The 18,159-nt window shown below is 53.2% G+C and overlaps 1 protein-coding gene across 1 annotated transcript; it reads left to right on the forward strand.

The window, feature by feature from the left end:
• The first annotated feature begins 9,692 nt into the window (after positions 1-9,692).
• Positions 9,693-11,641, forward strand: LOC118903784 (cathelicidin-3-like). The gene is made up of 4 exons (XM_036869228.1): positions 9,693-9,890; positions 10,528-10,635; positions 10,778-10,849; positions 11,454-11,641. The coding sequence occupies exons 1-4, from the start codon at positions 9,693-9,695 to the stop codon at positions 11,562-11,564; spliced, it is 489 nt and encodes a 162-aa protein (XP_036725123.1). The 3' UTR covers positions 11,565-11,641.
• The last annotated feature ends 6,518 nt before the right edge of the window (positions 11,642-18,159 follow it).

Genomic DNA, 18,159 nt, shown 5'->3' on the forward strand with positions numbered 1-18,159 from the left:
TGGCTGGGAGGTCTGCAGGCCTTGTCAGTGCCTTCAAAAGTGATTGACTGGTAAGAAGGTCTGCTCTTTGACCATTAGACACCTCTTACCTTTGTGAGAAGGTGACAGACCCTTTTATGAATGGCACTGGGTCTCAGGCCATGGTACCCTTGGCATGTCAATTGTCCTCGAAAGGAAAAGTCTGGATGGTGAGTTCCATTGGGGAGTGATGTCCACAGTGTTATGGACGTGCAAAGGAGGGGACTTGAGCCCAGTATGGGGGAGATGAGGGTGCTCCAGCAAGGTAGAGCGAGGAGTGACACTCTGCTCAGTGCTCCAGGCAGGCATGCAAGGGTGGGGTCGGGTAGGAGTGGAGCGATGGACAGACCCAGGTCCTAAAGGGCACTAGGGAGCAAGTGATGATTTTAACATGGATGAGCAGATCCGTGTCCATCTTAGCCATCACTCTGGCTTCAGTGTGTGTGTGTGTATGTGTGTGTGTGTTCACGAGGGGTGAATCCTGAGGGGCCCAGCAAGGAGGTGTCCCCCCGGGGCAGTGGCCACGGAGAGAGGAGAGAAGAGAGAATGGGAGGGTTGCCCAAGAGGCTGGCAGCGTGTGGGGCAGACTGGGATGGAGTCTCTGCAGAGAGGATGAGGCAGGTTGATTCCCTGACAGGCTGGACAATGCGGGGGGTGGGTTCTGAGAACGTGATCACGGGCTGGTCAGAGTCCTGGTGTAGATATGAGATGAGTGTGGGGGGAGGTGACAGTTCAGTTTGACTACATTGGTTCTGAAATGCCAAGGGGTTGTTGGTCCCTGGGCGGGGCACTGGGCAGCAGGTGCTGTGAGTGCCCTGCCCAGATCCCCCTCACTGGGCGGCTGCCCCCCGTCCCCCAGCTGTTTGAAATGTGCAATACGGATGCTAATGGCTCACAGGTGTCCCCTTCACAGCTGCCTTCACAGCCTCCCAGGAGATGCCTGGGGGTTGTGTCCGCTCTGCCCTCAGCCTGTGGATGGGGACTGACTATGAGGGGACATCAAAGCCCAGCCCCCGCCTCAGTCAGTCCTAAAGCAGTGGTTCCAGGCTTTTGTGGGTGAGGCTGAAGCTCATCTCAGGGTAGAACACGTCCCTGCTCAGCTCCTTCCTCTGCTCTATCTTGCTCCCCTCCGCCTCCCTCCTCCTGACAACACCCCTCAATAAATCAGATGCCTCTCACTTCCCAGCTGAGGCTCTGCTTCTAGGGAACGTGGCCTGTGATGGCGGTGGAGCTGTGCAGAGTTCATCCACTCGTCCCAGGTGGGTCAGGTGCGGGGCCTGCTGTGCAGAGAAGAGAGGAGAGCCAAGGCGTCCAGGGTGGTGGTGCAGGAGGGGAGTGGGGTGGGCGTGGTGCTGTAAGCCAAGGGGCACTGAGGATTTTACAAAGTGGTCAGAGTACGACAGGAGCCCACGAGGCCCAGGGAGTTGAAATATTGTATGTACATATCAAATGTGCACTAATAAGTGTATGTCTTGTGGAGTTTTTGCTATATGTATACATTTTTGTAATGCACCTAGAAATCTTATCTCCCTTCCAGTTGCTACCCCTTCCCCATATCCATGACCCTGACTTCGAAACTGTTAGGTTAGTGTTCCCAGATTTGAAACTCATAGGTAATTGAACTATAACATATGTACTGTATTCTGCACAATTTTTTCATGCAACATGTTTGTGAGAATCTACCATGTTTTTGTATGTATTACAGTTGGGCAAATTTTTATTGCTTAGTTAGTATTCCACTGTACGAATATACCAGAATACGTTTACTTTCACTATTGATGGATATTTGTGGAGTTTACACATCATTCCTTTTAAATGGCTGCACTCTAGGACATAGAAAGGACAGAGCATTCCCACCGACACATGTCTGGAAGGTTTCCAGTCCCCAAGTAGGCAAAAAGAAGATGCAGGACGCATCTTGCTTCCTTTGTCCTCATGCACATGAGTGAGCGTCCATGAGGGAGGCTCCTGAAAAGTGGGACTTCTTGGGGGGACACTGATAATGGCCTGCACTGTGCCAGGCTTCTCCAAGTGAGCATGTCCAGGGGGCTGGGTATGGAGTGGACGGCTGCTGTCCCCCTTTACCCCCAGGAGTCGGGGAAGGCTCTATGGAGACTGAGTCTCTGGACCTCACCTTGAACTTCGGATGGGAGGAATTTCTCCATGGTGGAGAGGAGGGCCTTCTGTGCAACTGTGAGAAATCTTCCATTTTACAGACAAAGAGAAGGAGGGGCAGCTGGTGAAAGTCTGGTTTAAGTTGACCTAGGTGGTCAGCAGGTTGGGCAGAGGCCGGAATCGGGGGACCAGAAGCCAGGGCGCTCAGCCCTGGCCCTGCTCCTTCTCTTAACCACTCTGCTCTGTTTGCCTGGAAGTCCTGGGCTCTGGGGCCAGCATGAGGATGTGTCTAAACAGAGGACATGGAATTTGTCCCATTTGTCAAAGCACAGGTGAGGCTGTGCTTTGTCCAGTTGGGGGTTTTAAGTGCAGAGCATGATGGGAAAGGATGGCTGGCTCAGCCAGACTGGGCGGGGAAATAGAGGGGAGCTGGGAAAAGTGGGAGCCCCAGGTTGGGGACGAGGTGGTGACAACACTCTTGCAGCAGCCTCTGCAGGAGCCTCTGCTCCCATCTCTTGGCTGGTGTGTCCTCTGTTGGGTTAGGAGGGGGCGTGGGGAGAGTGCCCAGGGCCCAGCCTGACCATCTCAGGGCACAGCTACTGTGGCCTCAGAGATCCTCCCTCTCTTGATGCTGCTCCTTTATCCACCCCACCGCCCTCCGCTTCCCTCTCCCCCTGCTTCTCTCTCTCTCTCTCTAAGCAAGAGCCCAGAGAGAGAACTGCAGGAAAATGGAGCCATGTGGGTTTCTCTGAGGCCATTGGAGTTGGGTTCACTCTCCCTTGCTGCTGAGAGTTCCACCAGAGCAGAGTATTTGCAAGGAAGTCACAGCTGGTGAGAGGCAAACCAAGAATTCAAACACACGTCTGCCTGACTCCAGAGTCTAAGGTCCTGGGTAGCCATGGGGACGGCTTTCTGGCCTGTTGATACTAATAGCTGCTCTTTATGGAGCATCAGTTATAGGCCAGTTGCTCCCAAGGTCTTTCCCAGGGTTGACTCCTTTATCAGACCTTGTCCTTGAACAACCGGTTGCCTGTTCCCATGGAAGGATAGGGAAGGGGACCTCAGTCCTAAGGTTTAGGAAATGCAATGGTGCAGAGGCAGGAAAGCAAAGGGAGGATTACAGACACCCAGTAAACATGTGTATTGCTAATTATTTTCTACTGTAATCACCTCCTTTTCCTCCCTTGACTTGGGGAAAGGACACAGCTTGACCAAGAGACCCCTGGGGCAAGACCTGGACTGTGAAACCAGGTTGCACAGAAGCCCAGCTCTCCTTCCTTCTCCAAGGCTGAGTGTGCAACCAGCGCCATCCATCCAGGCTGCCACCTTCTGAGGTGCCCTGGCCATGCCCCCAAGAGTCCTGCAGGCCGGCTGAGTCCAGGAGCTACTCCAGGCCTCACAACTACATGGTCATTCCTCCAGAAAACTGTACAAGAATCTCCTTCTTGGCCTGTAGCCTCTCTAACACTTTGGCCCATTATCTCTCCCAGTTATGCTCTGTCCACCCTCCAGCACCGGTTCCCTAAGTTCTTTCCCAGGGTTGACTCCTTTATCAGACCTCATCCTTGATCAGCCACCCGAGGTGTGTGCTTTCCAAGGACAAATTTACAGAGAGAAAAATGGAGGCACAAAGAGACTGGGAGCTTCTTGCCCAAAAGTAAACAGCAAGTGAGGGGCAGAGCTAGGACCTGAACTTGGACTCTGGCTTCAGGGTCCGTGCCCTGGACCATTTTATGGCATGTCAGTCATCAGAACCAACTTCCCCAGGACCTGTCCCATCTGTCCTGACCCCAGGAGAGCAGAAGATCCACTTTCTGGAGGAGTTCCCATTTGTCTTCAGCGGACCCTGTCCAGATCTCCTGTTCCTTGTAGAAAAGCTGAGAAGGGCACTTTGGAGCCCGGGTGCTCCTGTCTTTCCTGGCTCAGCTTCTGGTGCCCATTCTGTGGGAGGACCTGGGATGATCCTGAGCTTCCCTTCCTTATTCTTTTTTGTTTTTTTGTTTTTTTCTGGCTGCACCGCGTAGCATGCGGGATCTTAGTTCCCCAACCAGGGATCAAACCTGCGGCCCCTGCAGTGGAGGCTCATAGTCTTAACCATTGGATCACCAGGGAAGTCCCCTGAGCCTCCTTTCCTCAGCTCACAGGGCCGGGTACCCAGCTCTCCACGCCACGCTCAGTGTCTCAGAGCACAGGGGAGCTTGTCCTGAGGAGCGAGGACTCTGGAGGTCAGGCCGGCTGGGCTGGGCAGCTGCAGGAGGCTGTTCCAGCCCAGGAAGCAGCCTGCTATGTGGGTCCCACTGGGCCTGAGCAGGTTGGAGGCAGGGGGGTACTGGGCTGGAGAAGAGGCCATGGGCCCTGTCACGAGCTCCAGATGCCCCCAGAGTTGGACGGCTGTGGGTGCTGTGGGCGATGGAAAGAGCACTGGCCCGGGAGTCCAGCCCCAGCCCCGCCACGTGCCCGCCCCGCCGCAGCCTTGCTGAGCCCCCTTGTCTCTTGCTCTCCTGGGGCCTGGTTGCCCTTCTGAGCAATGGGAGTTGCTATAGTTAGCGCTGCTACACTTGTGTATGTTTGTGTGTGTTTAGAGCCCTTCTTTATTTCTTAAAGGAGACTTCAGAGAACCAGTAAATCAAAGTGATAAGTGTGTGTTGTATTTCCCAGGGAATTAAAATCTCTGCCATCTGAGCAACTCCTGAAGCAGGTACTTGGAGCTCTTCCTGCCATGACTGTATTTTTGGGGTTGGGGGCAGGGCCAGTGTCACGAATGTGTCACCAGTGCAGTCACACAGGCCCCTGTGCTCAGAAGGGCTTGGTACTTGGTAATGACTTATTCTTTTTTTTTTTTTTTTAACATCTTTATTGGAGTATAACTGCTTTACAATGGTGTGTTAGTTTCTGCTTTATAACAAAGTGAATCAGCTATATATATACATATGTCCCCATATCTCTACCCTCTTGCATCTCCCTCCCTCCCACCCTCCCTATCCCACCCCTCTAGGTGGTCACAAAGCACTGAGTTGATCTCCCTGTGCTATGCGGCTGCTTCCCACTAGCTATCTATTTTATATTTGGTAGTGTATATATGTCCATGCCACTCTCTCACTTTGTCCCATCTTACCCTTCCCCCTCCCCGTATCCTCAAGTCCATTCTCTAGTAGGTCTGCGTCTTTATTCCCGTCTTGCCCCTAGGTTCTTCATGACCATTTTTTTTTTTTAGATTCCATACATATGTGTTAGCATATGGTATTTGTTTTTTTCTGACTTACTTCACTCTGTATGACAGACTCTAGGTCCATCTACCTCACTACAAATAACTCAATTTTGTTTCTTTTTATGGCTGAGTAATATTCCATTGTATATATGTGCCACATCTTCTTTATCCATTCATCTGTTGATGGACACTTAGGTTGCTTCCATGTCCTGGCTATTGTAAATAGAGCTGCAATCAACATTTTGGTACATGACTCTTTTTGAATTATGGTTTTCTCAGGGTATATGCCCAGTAGTGGGATTGCTGGGTCATATGGTAGTTCTATTTTTCATTTTTTAAGGAACCTCCATACTGTTCTCCATAGTGGCTGTATCAATTTACATTCCCACCAACAGTGCAAGAGGGTTCCCTTTTCTCCACATCCTCTCCAGCATTTATTGTTTGTAGATTTTTTGACGATGGCCATTCTGACTTGTGTGAGATGATATCTCATTGTAGTTTTGATTTGCATTTCTCTAATGATTAATGATGTTGAGCATTCTTCCATGTGTTTGTTGGCAATCTGTATATCTTCTTTGGAGAAATGTCTATTTAGGTCTTCTGCCCATTTTTGGATTGTGTTGTTTTTTTTTTTTTGATATTGACCTGCATGAGCTGCTTGTAAATTTTGGAGATTTGACTTATGCTTGAGGTCTTAAAATTCCCATGATTTTGCACTAGGGGCCCCACGTTCTCATTTGGCAGATGATGTAGCCTGTCCTGGCCAGTGGTGACTCCACACTTGTCACAACACAGGAAGGAGGTCCTGGAAGCCATTCTGAGAGAACTTATATCCCTGGGTACTTGCCTCGAAAATGCCTGAGTCCTTGCCCTCAGCCGTGAGCAGTCAGAGGGCAGGGGAGAGCCCAGGAAGGGAAGGAAGAGACTGGGAATACAGAGCAGAAGGGGACCCCAGAACAGCCCTTCAGTGCCTCTGGAGGGGCAGTTTCTGCCTTCCCAGGGCATCTATGACCAGATGCATTGACCTTCACTAAGACAAGCCAGGCTGTGGGGAGGGACCACAGAGGCCCCCCAAGAAAGGTGAAGGTGTGTGGGCCTCGTGTGCAGTGCCCCGTCTCACTCCATCCTCCTGGAAGCTGGGGTCCAGATAGGCTTGACCTGCTTCCTACTTGCAGCACATGGCCTCTTGGAGGCCGACCCTGAGACCCTGGGGTTTGCAGGTCTTTGTTCTGGTAGAAGAAAGAGGGAGGATGTGCCTTCTCAGATGTACCTGAGGCATCCAGAGTCCCCTCTGGGGAGGGGCTTGCCCTAAGCCTGATCCTCTTCTGCAAAGCTCAGGCACCCACTCACTCAGCCTCCACCTGGGCCCAGCTCACCTTGTCACACAGCCCCAGATGCTGCGGAGAGGAGCTGGTTAGGCGTTTGATCGAGGTGGGGTAGCGCTGCCCTCCTGCTAGCTGCTCTCCTTCTCCTAGGCCCATGCCTGGGAAATCCCAGTCTGGCTGAGGGCTTTCCAGGAGGACATAACCTCCCCAGCTCTTTGCTTCACATGAAGTGGTACAAGGGAAAGGAGGAAGCTGACCCTGAGCAGAGGGTCCTGACCTTCCTCCCTGACCCAAATTCCCACCCTCACAGCATCCATGGCTGCCTTCCCTGCTCACTGCAGAGGGCAGGAGCGGGGGCTGAATTCCCTCCCCTTGTCCCTGTAGGAGGGCGAGCGTGGTGGGTGAGTCGGGGGCAGTTGATCCACGTCCAGGTCTGTCATTTTTCAGAGGGTGGGGGGGCCTTGTTGGAATGATATTGCCTGTGGGTCTCATTTTATACTCATCAGCTGGTCAAATCAGAGAGCTAGTGGGTGTCCCCACAGTTGGGGACACAGCAGCCTAGGGTCCAGTTCTCTTTCCCATGAAGTGTCTGGACAGGAAGGATGGCTGAGAGGAGCAAAGGAGTGGGTGATGTAGGATCAGGGCTCATACCTGAGTTTGTTGGGGTGAAGGGTACATGAGGATTTCTCAAGGACCAGATGTGGAGTCAGGGGCAACTTGCCTGGGGACAAGGGCTGTGATGTCTTTCCTGAGAAGACCTCCGCTCTGATAGGCTGTGAGGACTAAACCAGGAAAGCCAGATGCTGGAGGCATGGAAGGCAGGCCCCACATTACAGGAGGTGCAGTGTGAGGACCTGGCAGAGGACCCTACACGGGATGCAGGGAGGATGGGGAAAGGGACTTGAGTCTGAAGTGTGAGCAAATGGAAAGGTCCAAAGACAGGAATGCACAGGGAGGGTTTCATAATACCCAGTAACCATGTGTATTGCGAATTATTTTCTACTGTAATCACCTCCTTTTCCTCCCTTGACTTGGGGAAAAGACACAGCTTGACCAAGAGGCCCTTGGGGCAACACCTGGATGGGAAACCAGGTTGCACAGAAGCCCAGCTCTCCTTCCTTCTCCAAGGCTGAGTGCGCAACCAGCGCCATCCATCCAGGCTGCCACCTTCTGAGGTGCCCTGGCCATGCCCCCAAGAGTCCTGCAGGCAGGCTGAGTCCAGGAGCTACTCCAGGCCTCACAACTACATGGTCATTCCTCCAGAAAACTGTACAAGAATCTCCTTCTTGGCCTGTGGCCCCTCTATTGCTTTGGCCCATGATCTTTCTGGCTGTGTTCTCACCACCTCCCACACTGGCCCCCCCAGCCTGGTGTCTGATCCACAGCGCTGGACAGGTAGCCACTGGGGGTCAAATCAGAAGAGACTTCCTGAGGCTGTGGGAGCCAAGAGGAGGAGGTGCCATTTCTGGTTGGAGGTCAGGGAAGCCTTCCCCAGGAAGGGCAGCGCAAGCAGAGGGATCAGGCGCAGAGACGGGGAAGAGCAGGGGGCTCAGCGCTGTCTGAGTGGTTGCGGTGGATGGGGCAGCCTGACACCTGAGGCCTGCAGGGCAGGGGCTGAGGGCAGCAGGGAGCATCAAGACCCAGACCCTGACGCCCCTGCCTCAAGGCAGCGGGGAAAATGGCCACATCGGTGCTTGCCGTGAGCCCCTAGACAATGGTGCAGAGGGCGGACAGTGGTCTGGGGAGAGCCTGGAACCAGAGAAGGTGGAGTCCGGAGGCTGTGGCTACGCTTGAGAGGAGAGAAGACGGTGGTAGGAGCTGGGCCGGGCTGGTGGGAGGCCAGAGGGAGTGTCCTCAGGAGGAAGAAGGAGCAGGTGGGGCTCCCAGGCTTTCAGCTCAGGGCTCCTGCGGCGGCACCCAGCCAACAGCAGCCAACAGCCCAGTGCGGACAACCAGGGGCACTCATGGGAGTCTTGAGCTCAGAGATACAGACCAGTGATGTGTGTCCTTGATAACTGGTATCTTGAGAAGGGGTTTGGCCAGGAGTGTGTGAGGACTGGGAGGAGAAGCAGCCCGGATGCACCTGTGCCAGCCCTGCCTCTTAGGAGGAGGGTCCTTGGAGGAGACCGAGCAGGAGCCACGGGGGAGGCAGGAGGGCACCCAGGAGAGGGGCATCAGGGGAGAACTGGTCAAGGGCCATTTCAGGAGGACAGAGGGGTCCCCAGAGTCTGTATAGTCGAAGACAAGGCTTGAGTGTGAATTTGGATCCAGTGAGGACTGGCCAGCCTGCAGTGGCCTGGAGTGTGAGAGACGGCAGTGAATTGGGGTCCCAGTGCAGATGACCCCTCCCATGCTTGGTTGAGGAGGGGTCAGGGGAACAGGCCATGTCTGGTGGGGACCTGTGGAGAACTATTTGACCCAGAAAACAGTGTGGATGAATCCAGGACAGGAGACAGATGCAGCCAAGCCCCTGACTGGCGGAGGGCTGGACCCAAGGACAGGAAGGTGGAGGTTGAAGTCTGCCTAGGGACAGGCTGGGCAGGTAAGACTCTAGTAGGGGTTGGTGCTGTCATCCATTCATCCAACGTTAACTGAGTGCCGCTTGGGTTCCAGGCAGTGCCTGGAGTTGGAGGTTGGTGCCGAATACACTCCTTTACCCTATTCCTGCGGAGGCCAGAGTGAGGAGGCAGAGGGGACGTAAGACAGAGCCTGGTCCTCCCTCTCCTGAAGGACTCAACGCTCTTGAGCAATCCTGCCTATGACACCCCCCATGGGCCCCAGGAGAGGCCAAGATGTTGTCAGGGAGATGGAGAAACCATTTCTTCACCTTCACAGGAGGCTTCCCTCGCCCACTGCCCAGCAATCCCGTGAGGCAACAGCAGGGGCTGAAGCAAGTCCTGATCACAGCCGGGAAGGAAATCAGGGATGGGGCAGGTCAGGGAGACGTGTGGTTGGGCCATTGCATCAGGCCCAGGAGGGACATAAAGGATGGTCCTGCATGCTGGGAGGAGACCGACTTGGGGACCATGGAGACTCAGAGGGCCAGCCTCGCCCTGGGGCGGTGGCCACTGTGGCTACTGCTGCTGGGACTAGTGGTGCCCTTGGCCAGCGCCCAGGCCCTCAGCTACAGGGAAGCTGTGCTCCGTGCTGTGGATCACATCAACAAGCAGTCCTCAGAAGCTAATCTCTACCGCCTCCTGGAGCTGGACCCACTTCCCAAGGCCGTGAGTCAGGAGGGGTCTGGGGAGGGGGCTGTCTCCCGCCAGCCCTGGCCACACTGTCACCGCCTCTGCTCAGGCTGTACCTCCTGTCAGGAAGGCACTTCTCCCTCTAGGTGGGCTCCCACCTCTTCCAGGAAACCTTCCCAGAGCTGGGTCCCCTCCCAGCATGAGGCTTCCTGCCTTAGCATCTCTACTGTGGGAACAGGCGCCCTGTACACCCTGTTCGGGCTTAAGGGCCTTCTGCGAGCTCCAGGGATAGAGGGTGGTCACTGGCTCTGAGATGTCACTACCCTGTTTTGAGTCCCCTCTGCACTTCTTTGTTCCCTACTTGGGAGGGCTCTGCTCAGCCTAGAGGTTCCAGTGACAAGATCTCTCCCTGCAGGCAGCCCCTGACTTCCCTCAGCCCCTCAGAGGTGCAGGTGTTCTCGTCAGAGCTGGTGTGAGATCCACTCCTGCTCTCTGTGTGCCCACGAGGCCAGGAGTGGGCTCTGCCCCCTTCCCCTGTGCACCCAGCACCAAGCCCAGGGCCAGGCACACAGGAGGGGCTGGAGAGGCTGCCGTCTAGGTGAGGGGCAGTGAGATAGATCAGAGAAGGAAACATGAGTCTGAGCTCAGTCTGCTTACTATGATCCTTGACCAGGATGGCGACCCGGACACCCCGAAGCCTGTAAGCTTCACAGTGAAGGAGACCGTGTGCCCCAGCACGACCCAGCAGCCCCCGGAGCAGTGTGACTTCAAGGAGAATGGGGTGAGGCTGGGGGCTGGGGGCGCTGGCGGATGCTTCACAGGGATCTGAACAGGGGGCTTCTGGGAAGATTTCCAGCCCCTGTGTTGAGTTTGGGAGGTGATGACTCAAGGGTTCCAGTTTGACCTCGAGCCTCCCTTTCCAGCTGGTGAAACAGTGTGTGGGGACAGTCACCCTGGACCAGTCCAAGGACCAATTTGACATAAACTGTAATGAGGTGAGTGGCCCCTTCTGTGTTGTGGAGCTGATAATGGGATGGGTTGTGGAACATCCTTTGGACCAAATACCCGCTGCCCCTTCGAGGGCAGAGAAAGGCCCTCCTACCCTGGTCCCTCCCTCACCCAAGCCCCAGGTCTCCAGGACTGGCTCTGCCATCCCTTAGAGCAGTGGTTCTCTAAGTGGGGTCCCCACCCGGGAACCTGACAGAAAGGCAGATTCCAAGGCCCCGCTCAGACCTCCTGAATCAGACTCTGGGCTGGGGCCCAGCCATTTGCATTTTCACAAGGCCTCCAGGAGATTCTGACTGCTGAATTCTGAGAGGCACTGATTAGAATAATGGGCTTCCAGCTCCTGCTCCCATCCAGCTTTGCTGGGATGGGCTTGTGATCCTGGGAAGACCCTTGCCATCTGTGGGCCTCAGTTTCCCCATATGTCTGTGGCTGTAAGGATTCAACCACATGCTCCAAAGGTCACAGCTTACAGGTGAACAGGGCCCAGTGCTCCTGGTGTGTCTGTTAGGGGGTTGTTCATGCGGGGAGGGAGGGGCCTCGTGTTGACTCCTGCCTAGTCACAAAAGAAATAAATTTCGTTGTGGTTCACAGCTTCAGAGTGTCAGGAGAATTCGTTTCCGGCCTCCACGTTTGCCAAGGCCAAGGCCACGCCCGTGGATCCCGCCAAGGTTCCCCTTTCCAAGGATTCCCGGAAAACGGTGAAGGATTGCCTGATGTCACACCCATTAAGGGCTTTTGGTGAACCCTGAGCCCAGGGAAGAGTCCTAAGGGTCTGATATGTTCTGGCTCAGACTTCTGGATGGTGAAAAATAAATTCTTGTGAAAACAACTTCCTCCAGGCTTCAATTTCAATTTTCTCGTTCTTACCACTTACTGGGACCAAGTCCTTACCTCTGGGATGCCTCCTCTGTGTGTGTGTATGTGTGTGTGTGTGTGTGTGTGTGATCACTCCTGTAAACACAGTCATGGGGGACACCCCTGTTCCTTCCAGGCGGGCATGGGGAGAGGCAGCAGGGCCAAGAGGTCCAGCACAGCGTCTCCATTCTCGGGTCCCTCCCATGCCCTTCACACGCCTCTGCCCTCCTCCTCCAACCCCCAGTAGGGACTTAAGGAGACCTGCTCTGTGTGCAGTGCTGGTGGGGATGCTGTCCCTGCTCACATGGAGGTGACAGTCCAGGAGGGGCCAGGCATTTGTTAAACGCTCACAGAGACGCAGTTCAGTCTCAGGGCTAAGCCTACAGGTACAATGCCCATAGCGTTCCACTTCTCCTTGACAATCTGAAGTCTGGGAAAGCCTACCCCTCCTGGCTTTTCCTCTGGCATTGAACACATCACTGTTTCTTCAGCTGGGTCTCAGATTTCTGTGGTGGGCTTGTGTGTAGGGATCACATGGTACAAAAATTTGCACCATTAAAAACAAGCATGCTGCTCATCTGGGTGAACAGCTCTGCATGAATGTGAGAGACACACAGAGTGACACACGGGTCACATCTCTGTGTGCCTGGGTGTTTCAGACACTGTCCATATCTTGCCCACTCCCCATTCTCTAGCTGACCTTTGCTCTGGGGCAGACTGGAAACATTGGGGAGTTTGAACCCAGGAAGCAGCCTCAACCAACCACTGGGGGGACTTAGTGGAGAAATACCTCCTCTTCCTCACTCCTTGGGGGGCCCACTCCCAGACGTGTCACACCTCCCCCTGAGGTCCCCAGCTGGCTTGAGCTCCTGTCGCCCACTTCTGTGACCTGTTCATTGATACGTCCTCTTCTGACTCGGGTCCTGCCCTGTCTCCCTTCTCTACATTTGTGCTGGAGCTTTCTGGAATCACCTCCCAAACAAACTGCTTCCACTAAATGCTTGTCTTAAGTCTGTTTGTGGGCCAACCTGAACCAAGACAGAGATTCCCCTCTCTGAGAGGGACAGAGGACAGGATCTCACAGGGCATTTACTTTGTTACCTGTCAGGCTTGTCTCCTCTTGGTGAGCAGGTGGGGCTGATTTCAGGCAGGTTAGAGGAACCTCCTGCTTCTCACTCTGCATCAACCCAAGTTGAGGAAGGAATCCCTGCAGAGGAAACCCAGGGGGTTGTGTTGTGTCTGTGCCAGAGGATACAGGCTTGCCAGAGCCAGTTGTTAAATGGTCAGGATTTTTTTGAGCTGGTTGTTAAACTCTTGGTAGCTTGAAATTGGCCTTGATGGAAATACTTACACCATGGAAATCAGCAAATGCTACATCAGGCCCATCACAGCTGGCACATCCCTGCCCAACCTGAGAGAGGGATCACTCATCAGGATGATATGGGTCTGTGCTGGTCACATCTGTTTCCAATTTCCTCCCATGACTGCCCATCCTGCTTCCATGACAACCCTTTTCTATCCTCAGCCCTGCCTTGTCCTTTCATATTTTACATCAGTGTTGGCCAGATGTGCCTTGCCATGACGAGGCCCTCCACATGCATATGTGACCACTGATAGTGGAAAGGGTTGGATGCTTACATTGTTTTCATCTCCACCCTTTACCAGGGAGCCAAAGTGGTCCCTGGCAGGGAGGTCTGCAGGCCTTGTCAGTGCTTTCTAAAGTGATTGGGGACTTCCCTGGTGGTGCAGTGGTTAAGAATCCACCTGCCAGTGCAAGGGACAGGGGTTCAAGCCCTGGTCTGGGAAGATCCCACATGCCGCGGAGCAACTAAGCCCGTGCGCCACAACTACTGAGCCTGCGCTCTATAGCCCGCAAGCCACAACTTCTGAGCCCACGAGCCACAACTACTGAAGCCCACACACCTAGAGCCCATGCTCCGCAACAAGAGAAGCCACCGCAATGAGAAGCCTGTGCACCACAACGAAGAGTAACCCCCACTTGCCTCAACTAGAGAAAGACTGCGTGCAGCAATGAAGACCCAGTGCAGCCAAAAAATAAATAAAAATAAAAAATAAATAAAAATAAATAAATAAAGTGATTGGCTGGTGAGAGTGTCTGCTGTGTGACCACTAGGCCCCTTACCCGTGAAAGAACAAGTATCAGACCCTTCCATAAATGGCTTTGAGCATCAGGCCAAGGCAGTGGCCAACAGAGGAGGGAAGAGAGAATGGAAGGAGGCGTTGCCCAAGAGGCTGGCAGAGTGTTGGGCTGACTGGGATGGAGTCACTGCAGAGACGATGAAGCAGGTTGATTCCCTGACAGGCTGGACAATGTAGGTGGTGGGTTCTGAGAGCCTGGTACTGGGCTGGTCAGTGTCCTGGTGTAGGTATGAGATGAGAGTTGGGGGACGTGATACTTCGGTTTTGACCACATTGGTTCTTAGGTGCCAGTGGGATGCTGGTCCCTGGGTGGGGCACTGGGCAGTAGGTGCTGTGAGTGCCCTGCCCAGGTCCCCCTCACTGGGTGGCTACACCCCGTCCCCCAGCTGTTTGAAATGTGCAATACGGATGCTAATGGCTCACAGGTGTCCCCTTCACAGCTGCCTTCACAGCCTCCCAGGAGATGCCTGGGGGTTTGTGTCCGCTCTGCCCTCAGCCTGTGGATGGGGACTGACTATGAGGGGACATCAAAGTCCAGCCCCCGCCTCAGTCAGTCCTAAAGCAGGGGTTCCAGGCTTTTGTGGGTGAGGCTGAAGCTCGTCTCAGGGTAGAACACGTCCCTGCTCAGCTCCTTCCTCTGCCCTATCTTGCTCCCCTCCACCTCCCTCCTCCCGACAACACCCCTCAATAAATCAGATGCCTCTCACTTCCCAGCTGAGGCTCTGCTTCTAGGGAACGTGGCCTGTGATGGCGGTGGAGCTGTGCAGAGTTCATCCACTCGTCCCAGGTGGGTCAGGTGCGGGGCCTGATGTGCAGAGAAGAGAGACGAGCCCGAGGCGTCCAGGGTGGTGGTGCAAGAGGGGAGTGGGGTGGGCGTGGTGCTGTAAGCCAAGGGGCATTGAGGATTTTACAAAGTGGTCAGAGTAGGACAGGAGCCCACGAGGCCCAGGGAGATGACTCCTAATATTTTCCTATTGTTTGTGCAGATGTGAAGGCCACTAACTTCAGTGGGGGGCAGCACAGAAGCCAAACACAGCGAGTGGAGGAGAGCAAGAGGTAAGGAAGAGGGAGGGAATGAGTGAGGACAAGGAGAGGCCTCTCCATCCCCCAGACCCCTGCTGTGCCGAGGAGGGAATCTGGGCTGTAATCAGGCAAGGTCCTTTGGACCCTGCCCTTGAGCCCCACCAGTGAGGTCTCAGGAGTTAGTTTGGGGGCTCCCGAGATGGCACAGGGCACTCCAGGTCAGCCTCAGTGGGGCAGAGGAAGAGAATTCTGAGGGGTCTAGATGTCTGAAAGGAATTGCTCTCCTGCCTGTGTGGCCCTGAGCAGGAGAATTGATCTTTCTGGGCCTCTGTCTCTCTATCTGTAATTGGGAACAGCATTATCTCCTTTAAGGGTTGGTCTGTCATTTAGGTAGAGAAGGAAGTTCAAGGACCTCATAGGGGCCGAATGTGAATTACAGAGGGTGAGAGAGCCAAGGAGACAATAGTTAGAGTGTGTTAGTCTCAGGGCACAGTGCCGGCTCATCTGTCAGTGCAGGGACCCAGAGAGACACTTGGAATCCCCATCAGAGCAGGAGGAGATGAATTAAGTGCAGCCTGTGCACACAGCGGACTTCCCTGAGGGCACTGAACTGGCCCCTCTGCACTAGCCTTTCCCATGTGGCCGTTAGAAGGTAGCAGCTGGCCCAGTAGGGCGGGGGACCCTCCAGACCGCCTGTGCTCTGATGCCTGTGGGTGGGCTCAGTGATGCCCCTGCCAGTCAGAGCCCAAAAGTCTTGTCCCTCAGCCCCCATGGTTTCTTTAGCCTCAGTCCGAGGGTGAGGGCTGCCCTGGTTCCTGGGGTCCTACTTGCAGCCCCCTGTTCTCCTGTGTGCCACTCTGCCTCTGTGTCATCCCAGCCAGAGCAGGGCAGGACGCTGGCAGGGGAGACAGAGGGCTACATTGTCACTTTCATGGGCCCTAGGCACTTTCACCTTCGTGGACTCATTCATCCACAGAAAAGTATTAAAAATTACATTTTATAACTGCATTCGTACAAAGTTGAATACAATCATGGCTAGATATAATGTTATATATTCATTGCTATTATAGTCATGTTAATATTCTGTTCATAAAAGGAATTAAAATTAAAATATTTTTGTGGGTCCCTAGAAGTATCATGGTCCGTAGGTACAGTGCCTACTGTACCTAATGGATGAGTTGGTCCCTTGGGAGGTGGTTTTTCTGGTAGCAGCGCAGGCGCCCTGGCAGGGAAGTAAATGCTGCTGCTGCCTAGGGAGACTAGGCACTTGCAGGTGTTGCTCTGAGATCGCCCCCGCTAGCCATCTATGGGTACTGCAGGGCAAGCTTGAGGGCTCATGGAGACCTCCAAGGGGGACTGCCTGCGGTTTTTTCTGCCCTGGTGTCTTGGCAGGCAGCAGGCTAGCAGCTGGGGTTCCCCTGGGGACTCGATCTTCTATTCGTGATTCTTTTGAATCTCAGCTCTATCGAATGAGATTTTGTGAAACTAGACTCTCCACTCTTCAAAGCACTGGCAACATTACTTACTGTCGGTAAAACGGAGAACTAGCTGTTACTTAGAACATAGACTTATTCCGTGTTGTCACAGAGAAGGAAACCAAAACATAGAGAAGTTATCTAAAGCTAAGGTGGTAGATAGAGCTGGCTTCCTTAGCCTCATAGAATTCTATTTGTATTTCTTATGATTAGGGGTAGCCTCTTATGTAACTACAGAGCAATTATCAACTCTATACATTTACATGGATACAATACTTCTTCCTATATGTCAGATGATATAATCATGTGCTTTACAGAGTTTCTCACCTGCAGTATGGGTTCCAGCCTAGGGTCAGGTGTGTCAGGAAGCTGTCAGGTCTCATTTGCCTCCTTTAATCTGGAACATTTCCATAGGCTTTTGCCTCCTTTTATTCTCAAAAAGGTTTCTGTGTTTCTGTGTGTGTGTGGATGGGGGTTGGATTGTTGGGTGTTAAAATCTCAAGGTGTATGTATGTGTTGGAAGTGTTGTGCAGTGTGTTTGTGAGAGTATCGGTATGTTGTGTTCCTAGGTGTGTGAGAGTGTGTGTGTGGGTTTGAGTGTAGTTTGTGTGGTTGTATAGAATGAATGTTGGTGTGAGTTTGTGGGTATATGTGTAGGTGTCAGGGTGTGTCTGAAATGTGTAGGTGGGATGTGTGTCTGGGTGTGTGTGGGTTTGTGGGGGATTTATGAGTGTGGGATGTTTCTTCTGTGTGGGGATATATCAGTAGAGTTGAGTATGGGGATTTCTAAAGTGTGTGTGTGGATGTGTGTGTATGAGGAGTGTATAAAGTGTGTGTGTGTGTGTAATTCAGGGGTGTGTATGTGTATGTATGGCTGGGCATTCATGTGTGCACGGGTGTTGTGAGTGGGCGTGTGCAGGTTTATATGTGAGTGTAGGGGTATAGTGTCAGTGTGGCTGTGTGGGTGTTTGTGGCAGTGTGTTTGTGTACATTTATGTAAATGAAAATTTTATTTATTCTGTTTAATTTACAAAAATTAGATTAATACTGGTTAAAATATGTTTTAAGCAACATAAAAGGAAATAATGTTTTATTGACTCATTATTTCCAAGAGAAGCATGCAACTATAGCAAGGTCTTAGGGGCAAGAATTAGACCAAAGAGTAGAAGCAGGTTACAAATAAAAGGAATGTAATGCTTATGCAATCACTCAATGTTGTAACTTTAAAAATTTCAAAAACATTTTAGTTGGTAATAATTTACAGAAAAGTAGAAGATGTACAAATAAACTTTCCTATTCTCTATTCCCAGGGTCACCTACATTTTGCCTAAATTGTTTGTTTCTCTCTTTCTCTTTCCCTCCCTCTCTCTTCCTCCCTCTCTGTCTCTGTCTCTCTCAGTGGTTTCTATGTCCCCAGGGTTTGGGTTTTATTCAGCTGTGGAGCCCATCGCCGGTGCAGAGCGAGTTTGCTGCTCACAGTTCCCGGGGGGAGGAGCGGGTCGTGCTGGCCCACAGGAGAGGACAGTGACAGGCAGAGAGCCAGGGCGGGGCACTGCGGGGAAGCCCGTGTGATGTTCTCCAGGGAAGGAATGGACGAGGCTTGAGGGTGAGGCTGACCAGGTTTAGGATCGGCTAGCTTGAGTAATTTCAGTGAGCTGGGGCTGGGGTGTAGGGGCTGCCCAAGTTGTTGATGCCTGACCCTGGGGCGATTAGGACAGGGGGTTAGAGTCTCAGCAGCAGAGAGGGTGGGGTGGGGTGCTGGTCAGTTTGCATGTGAAAGGCGA

Source organism: Balaenoptera musculus, chromosome 11, assembly GCF_009873245.2.
Source record: "Balaenoptera musculus isolate JJ_BM4_2016_0621 chromosome 11, mBalMus1.pri.v3, whole genome shotgun sequence".
Lineage (NCBI taxonomy): Eukaryota > Metazoa > Chordata > Mammalia > Artiodactyla > Balaenopteridae > Balaenoptera > Balaenoptera musculus.